Raw genomic sequence first — 22,184 nt, forward strand, 5'->3', positions numbered from 1 at the left:
TTCATCAGCTGATGGCAGAGGGGGGCAGGGGGGCGGTGTTGTCATGGTATGTGGTAACTGACTCAGCTCATCTGCTGTTGAAACACTCATTCATGTCTGCATTATCTCTAGACTTGACCATTCCAATGCAATCCTGGTTAGCCTTCACCATTCTATCCTCCATAAACCTGAGGTCATCCAAAACTCTGCTGCCTGTGTTTTTACTTATTCTAAGTCCTGTTCACCCATCACCTCTGTGCTCACTGTCCTATATTGGCTCCTGGTCAAGCACTGCCTCAATTTTAAAATTCCCATCCTTGTTTCCAAATCCCTCTATGGTCTTGCGCCTCCCTATCACTGTTAGCTCCTCCAGCCCCACGACCCTTCGGGATCTCTGTGTTTCTCCAATTCTGGCCTCTTGGGAACATCCTGATTTTAATTGTGCCACCATTGTTGGCTGTACCTTCAGCTGCCTAGGCCCTAGGCTCCACTCTTCTCTCCCTAAAGTTTTCCAACTCTACTTCACTTTCTTCCTTTGAGGAGTGCCTTAATACCTACCTCTTTGACCAAGCTTTGGGCCATCTGCTCTAATTACCTAATGAGGCTCTGTGTCTAATTTTGCTTTATAATGCTCTTGTGCAGTGTCTTGGGACATTTTATTGCATTAAAGGCACAATATAAATCTAAATTGTTGTTGATTCCTGATCAGCACTCACTCAAAGTCACTGTTCAGAAGCTTGAACCATTTTCAGATTTCAGCCTCATTTGAATTCCAGTGCTCCACTGGAATTTGCCAATTGTGGAAGGCTAAGAGTCATCTGGCTTCTGCAGGGAAACCAGCAGGTTCGGTCTGTTTGGGAGGCGCACTGATCCCAAGCAGTGATGTTAGGGCAAGTCTGGGTTCACGATGGGCTGCTCTGTCTTTCTGGGGCTGCCACGATACATTCACTGTTAAAAACCTTCCCACACCAGTTTTGGAATGGCCTCCAGGGACCATTGGTCAAGCTGCTCAACACCTGGTACAACTGGACCTGGCATACATAGTGCTCACTCTGCCCATTTGTACATGAAAATAGCAATAGAGATTCTACAACTAGCATAGAACATTGATTTGGATATTTAAACACTCTCCCGCCTGTTTAGCAGGAGTGCTGGACGTCCATTTAGAGACCTGGCTAAAAGTTGAAGGATGGCAAAGAAGCATCCAAGGTGCCCGCCCAATTTTTATCTGCCAGTTGCTCATTTTTCAGGGAAGAAATAGATGAGCTGCAGTTCAAAACCAATGCCGTATTTTCCAGCAGGGCATCGCTTGATAGTGATCAGGAACAGGAACTCTGGCCATACTTCCTTCTCTCTGCCACCTCTCCACAACATCCACCTAGCACATAGAAGCAACAAGTAGGCCATTCGACCCCTTGAACCTGCTCCACCATTCAACTGATCTTCTACCTCAACTCCATTTTCCTGTACTATCCCCATGTCTCTTGATGTCTTGACTATCTAGAAATCTACTGATCTCTGTCCTGAACATACTCAATGACAGAGCCTCCACAGCCCCCTTGGGTAGAGAATTCCAAAGATTTACCTCATCTCACTCCTAAATGGCCTAACCCTTATTCCAAGACTGTGTCCCCTGGTTCAGGGGATCACCTTTGTTACAAATATGAGATTTATAAGATTGTTATGCTTTGGGACTATGTCTTTAATTTAGGGTAAAATTAAGGGGGGGGGGTGTCACATGACTGTTCTGAAGTCTTCCTGACAACAGGCCTAGGTGACATGACTGTTAAAGATTAAAAGGAACCCTGGATGGTTTTGCTGTTCACACTTTGAGACAATGGTTTCTACGTGGACCATAATACCATCTTTTTCAAGTTTTGTTTGTATTATTCATACACAAGGTCTGTGGCACCATGGATCCAAGGTAAAGCTGTCCAAGTCCAGACATATGATCAAGTCCCAGTTGAAAATACAGGTGTACATCAGACAATAGAATACATGCCCATGTACACTCTTGCGAAATGGAAAAGACTGCCTGCCTTAGAAAGAAAGCCCACTATAAAAAATCTTGCAGGCTGTGCTCCTTTGTAAAATATTTCTCAAGGAAGAGACGGTACTATAGCAACACATACCCTACCCAGAGTAGAAGATGGTGGCTTTGGAAGGCAGGCTGTTTCTTGCTGTTCCGGAACTAAGCCTATGCAAAAAATTCAAAAGGATGACCTTGCCCCTTTAACTGAAGTGCTCCAGTGTTTTGATGACACAGTGCACTTTTATTGGAAGTTTTACAATGCATGTTCAGTGTTTTCCCAGACACTCAGTTTCTTGTACCCACACCACCGTGCTCAGTAAACTAGTGGCTTTCAAGCTTAGGGTACAAATGTATCTACTGATAGACTGGCTTGCACAGCTGTAGGTCCATTTTTGTTAGTCCACAGAGACCAATTGAAAGCCCATGTGACAGAAAAAGTTATTATACAACATCTCTTTAACATAAATCCCTCTCTCGTAACGCTACAAGCTTTGCTTAAATGGGAATTTAGTGTCAACATTTAAGCACTGCATTATTAGGCCCTAAATCTTTTGGCGCCTTAAAATAGCCTTATACTCCCTACCGCACCAAAATCACAAAACAGCTATTGGATAGTGCTACTACATCTGGTTATTTTTTGAAGAAGATTTCCTTTAACTTTAGTCTTGCAATTACATTCGTTGCTAAACTGCAGCAAATATGATAAAAGATAGCGACAAAAAAAGGATTTGATTATATCAGTCAATCGATTACCTATCTAACATTTTTAGCAATCATTAATATTGGATATCAAAATAAAGTAACTTGAAGTCTAGAAATTTGATTGTGTACGATCCCAGTACAGTGCACTCTGCTCATGCCTTATGAGACTGGCGGCAGGATCATGGAAAATTGACCAGCTGGTCTCATTAAGAATGTAGAGCTGTGGTGCCACAATCAGCTCACCTGTAGTGGGGGATGAGGGGGACCTCTGTTAAATCCAAGAGGTATTCACAGGAGTTGGGACAGTGGGAAGAAACAGTGGCTGGCAGTGACCAGTGATTTTAATGTGGTATGGAGAGCAGCACTCATGCTTCTCGTTAAACTAAACAAAAAAAGAGCCATGCAATTTACCTTTTGGGTGGAAGCCTCCAGCAGTCTCTTTAAGGATCACTTGTTTGGATGCTGTGCAATTGAGAAAACTAACCACACAATGCATGGTGCATGCTGTCCTCATCTGCCAATGAGTATTACAAAAGGGCCTGAAACAGATGTTATGCCTCAATTTACACAAGCAATAGGCCTAATGGCAGTTTCAAGCAGGTTCTCTAGACAGCTACATGGTGCATGATTTAGAATGGATTGCCTGAAAGGGTAGTGGGTGAGAATTTTAAATTTGAGCTAGTGCTGGACCACAAACTAATGTAGAACGGTGAGCACAGGGGTGATGATGGATGAACAGGACTTGGTGCGAGTTAGGATATGGACAGCGGAGTTTTTGGATGAGCTGTCCATCAGCTTTTATAGAATAACAAGCTGGACAATCCGTCCTACGTCAGGGAAATAAAGGGATGAAAGTTAAAATTAAGATTTTAAGAATAAAGACAAAGAAAATGTTTTGATGAAGTAATAAGCCAAGATATTCGCTCTAGGGGCCCATGGACTGAAAGAGACAGGTATTAAAGCTCAAAATCAGAAACATTTTTGTGCTCTATGAAGTAACTTATTTGAAGCATTTCTTATATCTAACAGATTTCATTCAACAATTCATTTAATTACCTTCTTTCACGTAATTATGTTAATTTTAATCCCTCAAATATGAAACACAAATACCTAAATTCACCCAAAATTATTGTGCTTAAAAGCAATATTTGACAAAAAAAATTTCTTTTCTCGATGAATTTACTTTCAGTTGCTTTTACTAAAGTGAACTGGCAATTCATGTTAAGGGATAGGTCAATAGAGATGCAGTGGCGGACATTTAAGGGGGTATTTCAGAATACACAGAATAGATGCATTCCAATGAGAAAGAAAAATTCCAAGGGGAGGACCCACCATCCATGGTTAAGTAAAAAAATGAAGCTAGTAAAGGACACATATATAACTGCGCAAAGACTGGTGGCAGCTCAGAAGATTGGACAGGATATAAAAAGCAGCAAAGAATTACCAAAAGATTGATAAGGGAGGAAAAATTAGAGTACAAGTGAAAGCTAGCTAGAAATATAAAATAAGAGTTTCTATAGATATTTTAAAAAAGAGTTAACAAAGTGAGTGTCCTATAGGAAGCAAGTTTGGGGAATTAATAATGGAAGATAAGGAGATGGCAGGTGAATTGAACTGGTATTTTGCATCCATCTTCATTATAGAGGGTACAAGTAACATCCCAGAAATAGCTGTAAACCAGTAAGTGGAAGGGAGGGAGGAACTCAGGAAAATTACAATCACCAGGGAAGTGGTACTGAGCAAACTGTTGAAGCTGCAGGCTGACAAATCCCTGGGTCCTGATGGGCTTCATCCTAGAACCTTAAAAGAAGTGGCTAGTGAGATAGTTGATGCATTGGTTTTCATTTTCCAAAATTCCCTAGATTTGGGGAAGGTTCCATTAGATTGGAAAATAGTGAATGTAACTACTTTATTCAAAAAGGGAGATAGACAGAAAGCAGGAAACTACAGGCCAATTAGCTTATCATCTGTCATAGGGAAAATGTTAGAAGCTATCATTAAAAGATGTTATAGCAGGGCACTTGGGAAAAATACCGGGTTATCAAGCAGAATCAACATGGTTTTGTGAAATGGAAATCATATTTAACCAATTTATTGGAGCTCTCTGAAGTAGTAATGTATGCTGTGGATAAAGCTCGATGAACTGCATTTAGATTTCCAGAAGGCATTTGATAAGGTGCCACTTCAAAGGTCATTGTGAAAAATAAAAGCTCATGGTGGAGGAGGTAACATATTGGCATAGCATATTGTTTCCTGTTAGCTAGCCAGAGGGTAGGCATAAATGGGTTTTTTTTCTGGTTGGCAGGATGTGACGAGTGGGGTGCCACAGGGATCAGTGCTGGGACCTCAACATTTTACAATTTATATAAATGACTTGGATGACAGGACCAACAGTATAGTTGCTAAATTTGCTGATGACACAAAGATAGGTAGGATAGTAAGATGTGAAAAGCACACAAGGAGGCAACAAAAGGATATAGGTGGGTTGTGAGTAGACAAAGACCTGGCAAATGCAGTGTATTGTGGGAAAGTGTGAAATTGTCCAATTTGGCAGGAAAAATAAAAAATAAGCATATTATCTAAATGGTGAGAGATTGCAGAGATCGGAGATGCAAAGGGGTCCAGGGCTCCCAGTGCATGAATCGCAAAGGCTAGTATGCAGGTAAAGCAAGTAATTATGAAAACTAATAGACTGTTATAACTTATTGAGAGGGGAATTGAATTCAAAAGTAGGGAGGTTATGTTTCAGTTATACAGGGCATTGGTGAGACCAGATGTGGAGTACTGTATACAGTATTGGTCTCCTTATTTAAGAAAGGATGTAAATGCGTTGGAAGCAGTTCAAAGGAGGTTTACTAATACCCGATTGGGCTTGTAATGAAAGATAGGACAGGCTAAGCTTATATTTGCTGGAGTTTAGAAGAGTAAGAGGCCATATGATTGAAACCTATAAGATCCTGCAGGGTCTTGACAGGGTGGATGTGAAGAGGGTGTTTCCGCTTGTGTGAGAATCTAGTACTGGATGCCATTGTTTAAAAATTTTTTCTCTCACAGGGTTGCGAGACTTTGGAACTCTCTTCCTCAAAAGGCAGTGGAAGCAGATTCTTTGAATATCTTTAAGGCAGAGGTAGATAGATTCTTGATAAGCAAGAGGGTGAAAGGTTATTGCGGGTAGGTGGGAATGTGGAGTTGAGGTTACAATGAGATCAGCCATGATCTCATTGAATGATGCAGCACACTAGAATGATCGAGTGGCCTACTCTGCTCCTAATTCGTACGTTTGTATGTTTACTTGGCATGACTCTAGTTTGATTAGATTTACAATTTTTACTATATGATTTCTACTACTCATTCTCTACATCCTCAATGTCACTCTCAACATCCTCAGTATCAAAACCTAAACCTATAGTTATTTACTCAATGATCATCATCAAGTGTCAAAAGCATTTGTAGTATTACTGCCTACATTTCCAGTCACACTGTCTGTATTTTCAATGTTTGTTGAAACATTAAATATTTTATGATGGACCACATTAGAAGTTCTTCCTTCTTGAGCCAAAATAGAGATTTCTTGGTGATCTTACTCAGCTGTTAAATTTTCTGATGTTTTTCAAGAAGTGCTTTGATTTTGTTGTTCCTATAAGAACATTCCATGGGTCAAGTAGCTCACTTAAGGGTGGCAATCGTGCTTTACCATTTATACAACATGTTGAAGGTGGCTTTTTTTCCCCACTTTGTTGCACCGCAATATTGACATACTTATGATCTGCCACCAATATCATATTCTGGGTCTGACTCAATTATGATGAGGATCATAGATTAAAGTTTCCTTAAAGAGTTTCGGTCTCTTACTTGCAGCATGGGTTCTTCTTGCATTCTGTCACTCTGGCAACTTCTTGCCTTCTTGCTCTAGCCTCTTCATCTTTCCTTTCTCTAATTGTTGCCTGTTGCCTTCTGTCAACATTATGCTCTTGCCTATTCATCTTCCCTGGCACTGCATGCCACCTGTTGCTTTCCTTTATCAAGTAATAATGTGTAGTGTCTCAGAACATAATTTACATGAACCAAATAAAATGAGAAAAAAAAACAAGTGAAATCTGAAAGAAAGTCAAGGATTTATGATGTTAATTCACTGCATTCTTTCTTGGAATATATGGTTAAGATTGGTTAAAGCATATCTGAGATATGGTGTCAGTAGGGACACAGTGCAGGCAAGCCAGAGGATCCCCTTATAGGAAGCCAAAGGCCCCCACCCCCGCTCCGTGGAACTAGTTAGATGTCAAACTTCTCTATGACATGTCCCTTGGCCCAAACTATCATCCATAATGTTTCGCTCAGATTGGCCCAAGGACATCAGAGGAGTTTGCCAACAAACAAACAGACAGATATTTTGCTTTATATACACAGCACAAAAGAGGCCATTCAACCCATCATGCCTGTGCCAGCTCTCAGACTGATACCAATTAGTCCTACTCTTCTCTTGCACCATCAGCCTTCATTTCTATGTAGAAATCTAATTTTCTTTTTAGATTTCAGTTATTACTGAATCTACTCCTGCCACCCTCTCAGCCAATGCAATCCAGATCACAACAACTCACTGAGTAAAAAAACAAATCTCATCTCCTCCCTGACTTTTTTGCCAATAATGTTAAATCCATGTTTTCAGTTTACCAACTCTCCTGTCAGTGGAAACAGTCTCTTCTGATCTGCTCTATTAAATCTCCCCCTAACCTTTACAATGATGCTGAGATGGGTTTGTTGCTGGATTGTGATGAAGCAGCATCTGTGGCTGGTACATACTTTGAATCTTCAGGGCAGAGATATACTGCAGATTTGATCAGGTGAATTACAGAGGAGAGACAAGTGATGTAAAATAGATTATAGGGAGATAGAGATTAAGGTTGATGTCAAATATATTGGAATGTACAAATATATGCATTCTAGGATTAGACTCTGACTGCTGCCTTTGGATTTCGGAAGTAACAGTGAAAGTGGTAAACAATCCCATAGTACATCAAACTTCCTCGGGGTTGTTTCTGTAAGACTGATAAAGTGACTTTGTTTGAATTAGGTCTACCCTCCATGTTCCAGAATGCACTTGTAATTTCGATCCACCGGGGAAAAACTACAATGGAATCTCATGGGGAGCAATCTTCCTCAGGTGTATCTTCAGGATACCATTACAACATATTGGATGCTTTAGAGAACCGCAAACTGTTCAGAAATGAGCTACATGCTGCTTTCATGAAAAAGGGTAATACAGTTTGTAGCTTAATATCAGATAGTGAAGCAAGGTTCAGAGGAAACCCTCTTCCATTTTCTTTAACTAAGACTTATGAACTTGATCCTCAATTCACCATTATTTAGCAGCACCTTGAGATATTTTACTATGTTATAGGTGCTATATAAATACAAGTTGTTGTTGCTGGTAACTAGGAGAGTGTAGGACATGACCATGCCTTGATTTTGTCTTGGATTTGTAACCCATCTCAACAATCCATTAAACCATCAACTTTTAAAAAATATATTCATTCATGGAGCGTGGACGTCGCTGGCTAGGCCAGATTCATTAACCATCCCTAATTGCCCTTGAGAAGGTGGAGGTGAGCTGCCTTTGTGAAGCTCTGCAGTCCATGTGGTGTGAGTACATCCACCTTACTTTTAGGGAGTTCCAAGATTTTGGCTCAGTGAAGGAATAGTGATATAGGATGGTGTGTGACTTGGAGGGAAACTTGCAGGTGGTTATATTCCCTTGCAACTGCTCCCCTTTTCCTTCTAGGTGGTAGAGGTCAAGGGATGCTGTTGAAGAAGGCTTGGCGAGTTGTTTCAGTGCATATGCACTGCAGCCATGTTGTGCTAGTGGTGGAGGAAGTGAATGTTTTAGACGGTGGACAGGGTGCTCTGTTCTGGATGATGTCGAACTTTTGTTTCAGAGGAGGTGTGAAGTAAGGCTCTTCACTGTTAGCCAGCTTATTCAATAAAAATGTCAATAAAAATAAAAATGATAATATGGATGGTACCAAGGGAAGGCCCCAGTGTCTCTGTTCTGGAATTTCCTGAAAGAACTGCAGTACTTCTTTTCAGAAACGATGTTTTGTTGCTGACAAACTCAGAAGACATGATGGCTACTTTTCCAGCTTTGAACTCCCAGTAGGGAGTCTTGCCTGCCAAGAGAGAACATTCCCCAAACCAAGGCACAGACACGAGGAAATAAGTCTTGTACCATAAATGCTCATGTTCCCCTTCAGAATGTCTAAGCCTGCCACTACAAACACCACACTTTTGTGTACTTAAGTCTTCCCCTCTACAAGTGGTAAAATAATGGGTGTATCTGCAGGTTAAGCTACAACAAGTTCATGCACCACCGCAACTAATTGTTTTGCAATATAACAGGCAACGTCAAAGGGTGTTGGACCTCACAGCAAAACGGGCCAAATTGCAAAATGTGATTCCCTAAACACTGATAAAAGATCAGTAATCCCATGTAATAAAATCTGAATTGAATTTGTTTTTCCACCTAAACTATTGGAATGGTCACAAGATGATCTAAGTGGGTTTTTCTGAATTGTCAGCTTTATTGGGGTTGTGTCAGCTTTTGTAAGTTTTCATATATGCATGTGTAGAAAGAATCCCTTTATCTTGAAAGTGAAGGGTCCCTCGTGTAAGGTAAAAAAAATGGTTTACAAAGGCCTAATTTATATTGCCTAGACTTCAATTTACAGAAGCAGTTCATCCAGAGACATACAAGTATCCACATCCATGCATTTGGAGATGTTGCAACTGCAGTAGATTGAAGAGTTTACATGTGCCACGGATATTGCTGCAGAATGTTTATTTCAAGTTGCTGATAAAATTTAACTAGGAGTAGTCAATGTTAAATGCTTTCACGAGTTTCTAATGCAGAGAAGATGCACAAGCACAAAAACATGCTAATGTATCTGCTGTATGCAACCCCACTGATGGATAATGAATGCCGATGAAGCCATTAAAATGACCCTTAAAGGAAAATGTTACTGTAGGGAGAAGCACTGTCAGAGTAAAGTGCTACCCCGCTTTTTGTGCCCAAAAGCATTTGGTTTTCAAGACTTGCACCTTTGAAGAATAATCATTAGTTGAAGGCCTCCTCCACAGAGCATGACAGTTCAAAATGTTGTGGAAGCGGGAGCTGAGGGACCTTCAAAGAGTGTGTCCACTAGGCACCGTTTGAGTGCAGTGTAGTTGGTATGTTTACATTCTGACTGGAGCAGTTTTTTTCTTTTTAAAGTAATCCCTGCTTAATTTTGCTGTGTTTTCAGCTAACTGTTTCCATGAAATGTCAGGAAACTGCAAGCCCTTCAACTAATGATTACTCTTCAAAAGTTCATAACCACTCAAACACAAATGCTGTGGGACACATGTGCTGATTACTTTAGATCTTCAGTGTTTCCTTCTCCCTCCAGTGATATTCCCTTTAATGATTACGATTTAAGGAAAATAAAAAACTGGGAAGTAACCATTTCGAGAATGATTTTCCACAATTTAACTCCTGGGATCTGTGTTGGAGCCTCTGGAACCATAATGTTGAAGTGCTGCATTAAATTGGAACTGACACAGTCAACTAAGTGCATTGTTCACAACCTGAAAAGGACCTGGAAAAACTTGTGACTGACTATATTAATAGGGTCAATTATTTGAAAACAAATTGAATCCACTCTATTTCAACTTAAGTTTAAATGTTGTCTATTTTTACAATGAAAAATAATTAGAAATTCCAATCCATTCACTATAGTAATGAAAATCCAATTATGCAAATTAAGCACATATGAAACAGGTGTCATGACCTTAAATAATGTCATAAAATACCTTCATAAACAGCAACTAATGACAAACATTAAGGACAGAATTTTTGTCTGGATGCGGAGGCACGTTTCGTGCGTGAATGGCAACACATTTGCTTTTTCCTCCGCATTCCTGATCCTGTGCCATTTTCCTCTGGCCATTTTGCGGGTTGAGAATGCAAACTGCACGCTGTTCCCCACTGAGAATAAGTTCCCCATTTTAAATGGTGACGAAAATTGGATTTCCTCCTGAACACCATTACCATCTCGTGGTGCAGGGTTTTGGAAGCCCATTAAAAGCATGCCAGGTTTGAGAGTTTGTGAATAAAATGGAAAGCCTGCTGAGGATAGTCTGGAACACTCAGAAAGGTCAGTGTAAAGTGTTTCACACCTTCAAACATCACCGCTAGTTTCTGTATTGTAATGTAGATGTATCTTTAATGCAGTGAGTCATCATAGGGATCTGTCCTTTACAGGTAAATTGACCGTTACATTGAGCAGCCTTGTGTATTTGTTCACATGGATCACAGTGCTTTTCCAATTGAAAAAGCACCATAATGCAGTAAAAAAATGTTACAAAATATCCTGTCAGCCTTTGCTTTCATCTTTTCTACTGTGATTTAAATGGCTCTGGCTGATTTTTTAAAAATGCAGAAAATCCCCTTACATTCAGGTTTTGACACTTGAAAAAAAACCTAACCACCAATTTCCTAACATTGATTGACATACACTCTGCTTTGAAATTGAAATGAGCACATTCTGTTCTTTTCCTTCCAGAGAGCAGTCTATTGTTTGGACAGCTGTGACCATTATCAATGTTTCAAATGCTAATGGGTTCAGCAACTGGTGTTCCATTGGTTGGAGAATGAATGACAGTTTGAAGAAGTTGCAATAACAGTTGTGCCTTTAATGTGGTTTTTGGGTTGCTGGCACAAGCTTATAGGATTACAAGCATTGCAAATTTTTTTCACATGGCATAATTATTTTTCTCTCCTTCTCAATTATATGGAGGCTTTTATTAGTTGGTGAGAGGTTTATTCTCTTCCCAAAGAACATAAAATATTTTCCACTGATTGCATAGAATCTGAAGAATGTACATAGTGCATTCTGGGTGAGTAGCTACATGTGGGGATATGGAGGTGGTATGGAGTGGCATGGGTGATCCAAGGGCATATGAAGGATAGATGGGTGCATAGAAGTGGCATGGGTGATCTGAGGGGCCATGGGCTGGCATGGAGTTTGATGGAAGGTGAGGTTTAGAGGGTCTTTAAACACTGTTGGGAGCTGGGATACTGTTGGGGAACTGAGGTGGGCCTTCTAACTGGCCCAGCTCCCTCACCCATACTCCTCATGCACTCCAGTGCAGCTCACAACCTGCACTGCAAACCTGACTCCTCTGTGAAAAGACAAAGATGGCATGTGAAACCACACATGGGTTGGGTGTGCAGTTTGCGAGTTGTGAAAGTGCGTAGGTCAGATTTCCCTGAGCCCAGAGGAAGATTCAGCCCCAGCTGTGCATTTCTAAATCTAGGAACTATTGGGTAGCCTACCTTAAGTCTGGTTTTCTCATCTTTAAAATTACACAGTTCCACAGATAAATGAATAGCCAACACACAAATGGAGGGAAAAAAACAAGAGCTTCTGTTTTTATGCATTTAATGTTACATACAGGGGCCATTTTAATCATCTGGTCTTCATACACCATAATAGATTATCGTCTGGAAGTGTAGCATAAAATTATTTTTAAAGGAGCAGGGAAACTGAGCTGGAGTAATGGGAGTTAAATATACATGTAATAAAGCATGCTAATCTACATAAGATCCCTTCATCATCACAGCAACTCCCTACGTAATAACATTGTTGGAGTACATTTATTATACGGAATGCAGGAATTCAAGAAGGCAGCTCCTTGCAGCCTTCACAAACCCCAACCCCAAAAATTTCCAGGAAAAATGAAATTTATAGAGTCAGAAAGAGCATGGGTTCTCCTCTTGAATCCAGAAAACAATATTGCAACACTGGCACCTCATCCCTGCATGATCATCTCCTGTCCCCGTCCCCAGTATATCCAACTTGTACCTAGGGTTTGAACAAATAAGGAAGAACGCAGAATCATCTACCATAACTATTATACTTGGATCTCAAACATGACTTTAAGCTCTCTGTCTCATTTGGTGCAAATTTCAATCTTTCTTACATATGTATTCAACTCCTTTTTCTGTGCATCTTTTTCTTACATCAGCTCACTTCCAGATGATGCCAAGACGTACAGATTGTGATGAATGAAAATCGGGTGATAAAGGTGGATTTCAGCTAATTGTCTGGGTTACTATTCCAGCAATATTACATAGAATATACAGCACAGAAACAGGTCCTATTAGTCTAATTTGCTAATATAACTACTATGCCCAGAGGCTGTGTTATTGTAATCTTTTAGCATGGCCAGTGCAGTTCAGATGCAGTGATCATTATCATGGTAGATCCCCATCATTGGAAGATGATTGTCTCTATTATATCATTAATCTGCACCATCAAACATGTGAATGAGTAATGGCATTTGTAATGAGCTACAGTTATTGCTGAAAAAAATACTTTTTTGTTGAAGCTTTTCATCTTGTACTCATCAGAACAATTTGCAAGAAAATACCAATGTCAAGGGAGACAACATATTTATACTGTATGAGAACAGAGTGCTGATTAGTTGGCAAGAACATGTATACAAATTGCGTCTGTTTTAGCTAAACAAAATAAGTGACAGCCATTCGTTGGTTCATTCCCCAGGCCAATTTCTTGGCTAATCAGAGTCAAACTGCCAGGTTTAAATTTCAAAGAATGTTTGGCAGTTAACTGTCAGTCACCACCCACTGGTATATTCTCCATACCAGAGTCCACTTGCCAACCAATCAGCACTCTCTTCTCATACAGTATAAATATGTTGCTTCCCCTGACATTGGTATTTTCTTGCGAATTGTCCTGACGAGTACAAGATGAAAAGTTCTTTTTCCAGCAATACTCAAGCTCTGTATTACCAAACAACTATCTGAGCTACAGATTGACCTGGATTTAACTGGTTAGATGTAAAGTATCCTGAAATTGACTCACCGAGAAATGTTGCTGTGCAATCATTAGCATTATCAGTCTACTTAGAATATTTTGGGCAAGTCATAAATAAAACACAACTTTTTTTTTCATTTTTGATAGTGACAGGAAAGAGAAGCCAAACAGTTATTTAATCAGTTATTTAAATGCCACTGATGCCAACTAAGTTTGCTCAGCAGTACAGTACACCTTGTGGCTTCTAGAATCAGTACAAATCTGGGATGGCAACCTTTGGCTATCTTGATCAGATATATGGCCTGTGATCACACTGGTCACAATAACAGGATTTTTCAGTTCTTCCTTTGGAGTAAAATCCGCCCCTGATTTTCACAGAATTCAGCATTGCTTTGTGCAGAGGAGGCCTCAACGCTGATATGGTATTGATGAACTCTCAGCACCATAAAATGTAAAAGAATTTTCTTTGCCTGTGAAAACCTAGAGCCAACAGCAGTTGTTAAGACCTCACCAGCCACATGACCTAAGTTGGAGAAGGCTGTATGTGCCCTCAGGATTCCAGGACCTTCACTACAGCTTGTTGAATCAATTTGGAATTTATTCAACCACAGTGATCAATCCATAGAGTGTCTTTGACTTGCGTTTGATTTTCTAACTCACCTACAGCTTTGCTTCTTTGATGAGCAGGAACCTGAGGGCTGTTGGCACAGAGTATTAAGTAAAGCCATGTGGTTGAAGTGGATTTTTTCAATTTAAATCTGCAATGCTGACTCTGACAACAAGGCTTATTGCTGAGCTTTGCACAAGCTGTGCAATTCTGGAAATCATGGGCATCAGCAGCTAACACAAATGCATCATGCGAGAAGGTAATCGCTGGTAAGGATCAATGGCAGAGCATGCAAATCCTGAAGCAAAATGCAAGTTTTAGAAAAAAATATTCATTCCACAAGGCGACGCAAGGTCCTTATGATCAACAATTCCAACACCAATCTTTTTTCTTTCCAAGGTATTTTAATGCACCACTATCATCCAGCTTCACTATCACCTCTACCAGCACTCCCTGTTCAAATATCTTCATTCCAGCTCATCTCTTCCCACAGTAGTTAAACCAGCTCGGACTGCAACTGAGGTGCACTATCACTTTTTCTTCTCCATGACCTCTCTGGCATTCAATGTTCTAAATGTATGGATGCCAAAAACAATATAAAAAAATGACTAAGAATATATTTTCCTGCTTCATGGATGGCCATTTTCATACCATGCTCCTTCATTGATACCAATGAGTGAACTCATCACATAATTATTAATTTCCTGTGAATTACCATGAGTGAATAGAAACTCCCACAGTGTCAGGAGAAGAGTTTCAACTATCCCAAATCCAATGATACTATGGGGAAGTGTGCATGTGGGGGCATTGAGTGAGAATTGGATTCGGATGCCTTCTGCTGCACAATGGCTTGCTCAACACTGGAAGTTTTGCCTCGCACATGAATTGTCACTGTGGTTAAATCATCATTTTTTTCTTCCACACACTGACATGGTCCCTGAATTTAATCCCTTCAGGTTATTTACCTCAAGTGCACAGCTTTAAGCTATTTGGTAAGAAGTTGCAACAGTTTTTGAAACAGTTCATTTCCGGTTATTCTAAGACAGTAAACACCTAGCAGGTTAATAAGACAAGAATTCTTAATGGATCTGCATTTAAATTTTGAGACTTGGGTTTCACCAAGCCTCTGATATCTTTATACTGAATAATTTTCAATGTAGACATAGTGAAAGGCCCTATTTATTTAGTCTAATGATGTTATGTCTAACTATGCAAGTAGAAAGGAATTCATTGTTTAGTGGTAAGAATGAGAATGTTATCACACTAAACAATAATGGGCCAAATCTTCTGAGGAGTGACAATCACAGTCAGATGATTGTCCTTTCGTTTGCACTAAGACGGAGCCTCGCATTTTTGGCCCAGACTTCCCAACCAGGCCTCTTCAGACCTGTTCTCAGAGTCCTTCCTCATAATACAGGATCGTCAGGGAAGCCAAGCCATGCCCCCTTTTTCTGGCACTAGCTGCTGTATTTTGATAAGTTTTCACTCATTAGCGTAATGAAAAGCTTTGGGACATTTAAATAGCTTTTTAGTGCATTAGTGAATGTGTGTAAGTGGGTAGCAGGGTGGGTAGGATGGCAAAGTCCAGTCAGGTCAGGTTGGGGGTATTCAGCGGATCAAGGGGGAGTTGGAGGATCGGCGGGGGGGCTGGGTCAGAGGATCAAAATGGAGAATCGGGGGGGGGGGGCGGAGTTGTAGTGGGTCGGGTCAGTGGTGGAATTGGGGATAATGGGGTTGTCGGAGGTCTGTGAGGGGATGTCAGGGGGGCTATTGAGGGGAATCAGAGATCAGTGTAGTTACCCAGGATTTAGACACAGTTTTAATCTGTCTAATATTTCTGGGTAACTATCCAGGTGAGTCGAACCTTCCGAAGTCTCTGACTGTAACTCAGAAGTGGAGTCAGACTTCAGAGGATTCTGACTTACCTAGAGGGTCCCGGTGAGCAGGGTAGTTGCCCATCATAAATTGAAACTTCACAGGCAATCGCATCAGAATCCTTGCATTGGGACTTCGAGGAGGTCCCGGAGCCCATCTTCCTGGGTATGTCTGGTCTCCGTCCACCCGGAGACTGGAAGATCCTGGGCCAATGAATTATAACTGTTTAAAGTTTGGCCAGGCCAAACCAAGCCAAAACTGACAGGAAATGTCGAATGCAATTTGTTTTCTTGCCACAACTTCATGAAAAGAATCCCTGGTAATTGTTCCAGGAAATGTATTCATCTAAAATTCTGGGAGATGCACCAGTAAACTGTGATCCTTCCTTGGTTATCTTGCCTATTTCATTCCTAAACAATTACATAAATCATTCATTTTATAAAGCTCATCTTCTTCTCAGCAGGAAAATAATTAATTCTGCATTTGAGATTTTAAGCAGTGTTAATAAACAGATCTTCCTAAAAACACTTCTGGATATTACATAAAACACTGTACCATTATTAGTCACGTAAACAGCAAGAAAAAATAAGAGCTTTATGTCTTTTTTCCTAATGCCACCATGTAAATACATTTAATAAATTAAAGAGCCCAATATCATGGAAATTTACAGTGTAAATTGAGGACATTTAGCCCCATCATCTTTGTGCCTCATTCATCCCATTCCCCTTTTCCTCATAGCTCATACAAACATTCATTTTTCAAATATTTTTCTGTCTCGCCTCCGAATCAGAAGATTGTGAAATCAGGAGCCAATACAGGACTTGAACACATAATCTAGGCCAACACTTCAGGGTAGCACTGCATTGCCAGAGGTTTGTTTTTCAAATGAGACAGTAAACCATGTCTGTCCTCCCTGTGGACTTAAAAAATTCTATAGGCACTTCTCAAAGAAGAATAGGAAAGTTCTCCCAGTCTCCTTGACAACAATCATGCCGCAGCCAATGCCACCAAAAATAGGTAATTAATCTCACTGCTGATTGTGGGATCTTACTGTGCACTCATTGGCTGTTCAGTTAGTATACAAACACTTCAAAAAATAATCAATTGATTGAGTGGCACATTGGGACATACCAAGGATGTGAAAGGCACCATATAAATGGAAGTTTTTTGTTTTCTTTGTTTATCCAGTTCCCTTTTCAAAGCTAGTATGAATTCTGCTTTTACCATGTCCTGATAACCTACTATGGGAAAAAGTATTTTTTGATTACCTTAAATTTATTAACATATTTTTCAATTTACCTCATCATGACTCTTTATACCTTTGAGTACGTAATTTAAATATGTAGATTATGTGTATTCTATCTCATATTTTACTGAAATAGAGTGAAAAATTAAGATGTGCAAGAATATCAGTTTCCAATAATGCCCTCTCTTCTAATGATAGGCCCATCAAGTTTCAGAAATTCAATGCTAATTGCTAAAATATGCAGATTATACCAAAATAGTGAGCTGCAGTGGAATTGGAGGAATCAGCTCAGAGATAATAGAAAGGGTTGGATAAAGTATGTGAGTGAGCAGAACATTGGCAGATGATAGTTAACATAGCCAAATGTTAAGCACAACATGTAAAGAAAAATAGGTAACGTACTCTGGGTATAATGTTAAAATATCTAAGGAGGAGGCTGCAAGAATCAAACCTCAATGTGTTCAGCTAATGCAACGCTGCAATCATCAAAGCTCACAGAATGTTGAGCACCATAGTAGAACACAAGTCATATATAAATCATGACAATCGTGATACTGTACTATACTCTTGTGCCTTGATTCATGCTAGACTTGAATATTCCAAAGTACTCTTGGCTCGTCTCCCATATTCTACCTTTTATAAACTCGAGATCATCCAAACTCAGCTGCCCATGTCTTATCTCACAGCAAGTCTCATTCCCCCATCACCCCTGAGTGTATTGTATCAATCGAGATTAGGTACATACAGGTGGAGAACAATGATTGGATGGTTTCTTGAGCATATATAAAGAGACACTTACTGTCACAGGAGTAGGATGGAGTGAGGAGATATATATCTGTAATGTTTCACGCCGTGAATAAATCTATTCCAAGTAAAGGTTAGCTCTGGTTTCTCTCTTCATCAGTTGGCTGTCAGGAGTATACCTTATGCTCGCTGACATACATTGGCTCCCAGTCAAGCAATATCTTGACTTTAAAATTCTCATCCTTATTTCTAAATCCCTCCATGGCCTTGCCCCTCCTTATCTATTAATCTCCTTCAGCCCCACAACAGCCTTGTGAGATATCGGTGTTTTTCTAATTCTGGCTTCTTGTACATTCCCAAATGTAATTGCTCCACTATTGGTGGCTGTGCCTTCAGTTGTCTAGGCTCTAAACTCTAGGATTCCTTCTCTGTATACCTCTGCTTCTCTACCTTACTCTCCTCCTTTAAGCCTGCCTCTTTGTCCAAGCTTTTGACTATCCGACTCAATGTGTCCTTATGTTGCCCATTGCCTAACTTTGTTTTATAATGTTCCTGCAAAGCGCTTTGGGACATTTCATTATGTTAAAGGCATTACATAGATGAGTTGTTGTTGTAGAACTATCAGGATGCACTGTAAATGCAGTTATTGGGTCTGATCACCAACATATAAGAGAGTCAATAAAGTGCTGGAGGCAGCGCAAAGAACTGAAAGGCTAATTTAATGTCAGAAGTCTGAGAATAGATTGGAAGAGTTGAATCAGCCTCAATAGGAAGCATTTGAGAGTAGCCCTCAAATTATGGATAAGTAAATGCAGAATATTACTTCAAAATAAATTGTGAAATTAGGACACAAACTAAAATTAGTATGAAGTAAATTTAGGACTGGTGTCAGGAAATTCTTCACCTTGGGTGATCAACATATAGAGCAGCATTCCAGGTAGACAACGGACTTCAACAACCCTGCAATGAATATAGAAATAACTGGATTCTGTAATGGGGGAACTTTAGGATCTTTATGGATAAATTAATGAATATGGGCTAAATGACTTTCCTCGTGTGTGAAACATGTGAGTAAATATGGGAACTACATCAGCAAGAATGGTTGATGTGGGAAATGTTGAGTGGCTTGGTAGAAGCTAGGGCATCAAAGACAAAGGCAAGAGGGTATTTCAGCTGATCAGCAGCAGCAGAGCTGTTGTGATTGTTGGAAGACCAGAGGTAAGTTAGGGCGGTGGGGTGGGGGTGGAATGGGAATAAAACTTGAGAGGGAGATAAGAGAGTAAGAGTTTTTCCTGGGGAAGAAGGTGAGGACACTTGGATTGGTAGAAGTTAGGGAGTCATGGATGGTAAAGGAAGTGAAGACAAAAATACCTAGAAAAACTCAGCAGGTCTGACAGCATCTGCGGAGAGGAACACAGTTAACGTTTCGAGTCCGTATGACTCTTCAACAGAACTAAGAAAAAATAGAAAAGAGGTGAAATATAAGCTGGTTTGGGGGTGGGGGAGGGGGGTGGTGGGACAGGTAGAGCTGGATAGAGGGCTAGTGATAGGTGGAGATAACCAAAAGATGTCATAGACAAAAGGACAAGGAGGTGTTGAAGGTGGTGATATTATCTAAGAAATGTGATAATCGGTGACATCAAGGGTAGAAAGCGTTGTGCTGCTTTCTACCCTTAATGTCACCTATTATCATATTCCTTAGATAATATCACCACCTTCAACACCTCTTCTTTTGTCTTTGACATATTTTGGTTATCTCCACCTATCACTGGCCCTCTATCCAGCTCTACCTGTCCCACCCCCCCTTAAACCAGCTTATATTTCACCTCTTTTCTATTTTTTCTTAGTTCTGTTGAAGAGTCATACGGACTCGAAACGTTAACGGTGTTCCTCTCTGCAGATGCTGTCAGACCTGCTGAGTTTTCCCAAGTATTTTTGTTTTTGTTTTGGATTTTCAGCATCCGCAGTTTTTTGCTTTTATCTTAAGGAAGTGAAGAACTGGTCAGACTAATGTGCGCTGCAAAAAATCAAATAACATTGCACATAAGCTCGAGTTAAGTTGCTACAGGGAATGTGATGCAGGAAATGTAATAAAATCCTCTGACACACCTTATAATACTGTCACTAAATTTAGCAATGTATAATAAAACAAATACAATTTGTATCTTTCAGATAAATGCCCCTTTGGGTAATGTAGGTGCATGTGTAAGTAGTAATGCTTATGGCCTTCAGCTTCAGACATAATTACACACTACTGTTCATTTATGTAATTATGGTCAATAGTCTGGAACTAGTCTAGTTCTAAACTGTAATCAATATTCATATAATATGGAATACACTTAAACTGAAAGGCTAAACAACACTGGTTGCAAAATTCTCTCCACAGATTACTTAGTTAAATTCGACCATACAGACCAGAAGGCCCTGGATTTAATACTTGGTCTGAGGGTAATAGAGGTGATAGCGTAGCTGGTGGGTTTAAAAAAATCAATTTTTTTTACAAAGCAAAAGGGGACTGGATTTGGGGCATTCATCAGACACAACAGTTACCCTGTTCTAAAGTGCAAGTTACATTCTTACAAAATTTGGCTTCTAACAGAAGAGGTTCCTATATCCCCAAAGTGGTGTACGCCCACAAATGACAGAGTTGAAGCTGCTGTCCTAGAAATTTCACAGAATTTCTAATGTCTTAAGCTTGTTGAAAACCTGCATAACTTGTCAAATCAAGAAGTGGCTGAGATCACAGACTTTGAAAGTGTTACAAATTTTAACTGGAATATCAGCTTCAATAGAAGCAACTTAGAACAATTTTTTTTCAGATGTGCAACTGCCTTTTAGCAGTTTCAAACAGAGAAATCTTTCCCTTCCCACCATCTGTCAGAGCTCTGACAATGGGCATGCTAAAGTTTCCATATATGTCCTTCTAATGGAGCTAGAACAGTAGCATTAGCAAGAGGAAATGACAGAGACACATAAGATCAGGCTACACAAAGGAGAAGATGGCCAACTAGAAGTTATCCACAAAAGGCTACAGGCCCAAGCCACTCCTTCAATGATGTCTCAGATGAGGCTTGCTTAAGAAAGCAATGATTCAGTAAGAAAACACACAAAGAACTCTGTCTCCTCTTGTAAAATGACCTCCAAGCATCCCCTCAAACACTTTTATGAATTCATTGTGTTTTAAAATGCCAGCCACAAACATAAATCAATCACAAAATTCCTTCCGTGAAGAAAACAAATCAAAAGTCATGAAACGTGATAGCGATATATAAATGTCAATTCTTTCTTCTTTGTGAACCAACCTGTTGGACAGCACAGAGCCTCAATATATGCACTGTTTTAGCTGCACTACATAAAATACATAGGCTTTTGGATCTCCCGATGCTCATCTGTAATTAATTATTGCTCCATCTGACAGAAAATCAACCATGGAATGATAGCTTACAGATGCATCTAGTTAAGCATTGTTGAATTAATGTACCACATTATGCCAGTGACTATTAAAATATCTATTATGCAGGCTACTAAGCTGGTAAACCTCAACATTTTAATGAAAATATTACTGCAGAAAACTTTGATAAGGTTGAGTAATTCAATGAAAAGCATGATTGTAATATCGAGACCACTAAATTGCTATGGATTTTTTTGTCAAGGTCGGATACACTTAAAACAAAGAACACAATTCGTCCTTTTTGAGGAAATATACACCACTTTAAGCAGCTAAAAATACTTCCACTAAGTAAGTGAAGCAGTAATCAATAGACTGGTTGACTTGGAACATAATCTATTCTCACAATGTACATTAAATGCTCATATCCACCAGTGTAGAATCCTTGAATTTGATATTTAGTTTACTTATTGTGCTGTAGTTGCAAAAATTAAAATTCTTGCAAGATTCCAAAAGTTATGAAATAATAACAGACTTAACAGGATTTGAACAAAGCACTATTCAAAAAAGTACCTGAGGGCAAAGATCAAAATTAACACTAATGCTGAAACCCAAATTGACAATTAACAATTGCTGCTTAATTAAATCCTCACAGAGAGAAAAGGGAGCAGCTAGTGCTCAGTCCATTTTCTCAGCGAGTGTCAAGGTAGTTCTAGTTATAATTAATTAATTTAAAGTGC

General features: G+C 39.7%; 1 protein-coding gene across 9 annotated transcripts in view; it reads right to left on the reverse strand.

The window, feature by feature from the left end:
* vti1a (vesicle transport through interaction with t-SNAREs 1A) overlaps window positions 1–22,184 on the reverse strand; it is a 364,307-nt gene that overhangs the window by 73,052 nt on the left and 269,071 nt on the right. Inside the window, exon 9 of one of the 9 annotated variants that reach the window (XM_041209660.1) lies at window positions 12,435–12,609. The exons of the other annotated variants lie outside the window; for them this stretch is intronic. Within the exon in view, the coding sequence (XP_041065594.1) occupies window positions 12,498–12,609 (112 nt within the window). The 3' untranslated portion in view covers window positions 12,435–12,497. Of the gene's footprint in view, window positions 1–12,434; window positions 12,610–22,184 lie in introns of those variants that run through there. 9 annotated transcript variants of the gene reach the window in all.

This window comes from Carcharodon carcharias, chromosome 17 (genome assembly GCF_017639515.1).
Source record: "Carcharodon carcharias isolate sCarCar2 chromosome 17, sCarCar2.pri, whole genome shotgun sequence".
In the NCBI taxonomy this organism is placed as follows: Eukaryota; Metazoa; Chordata; class Chondrichthyes; order Lamniformes; family Lamnidae; genus Carcharodon; species Carcharodon carcharias.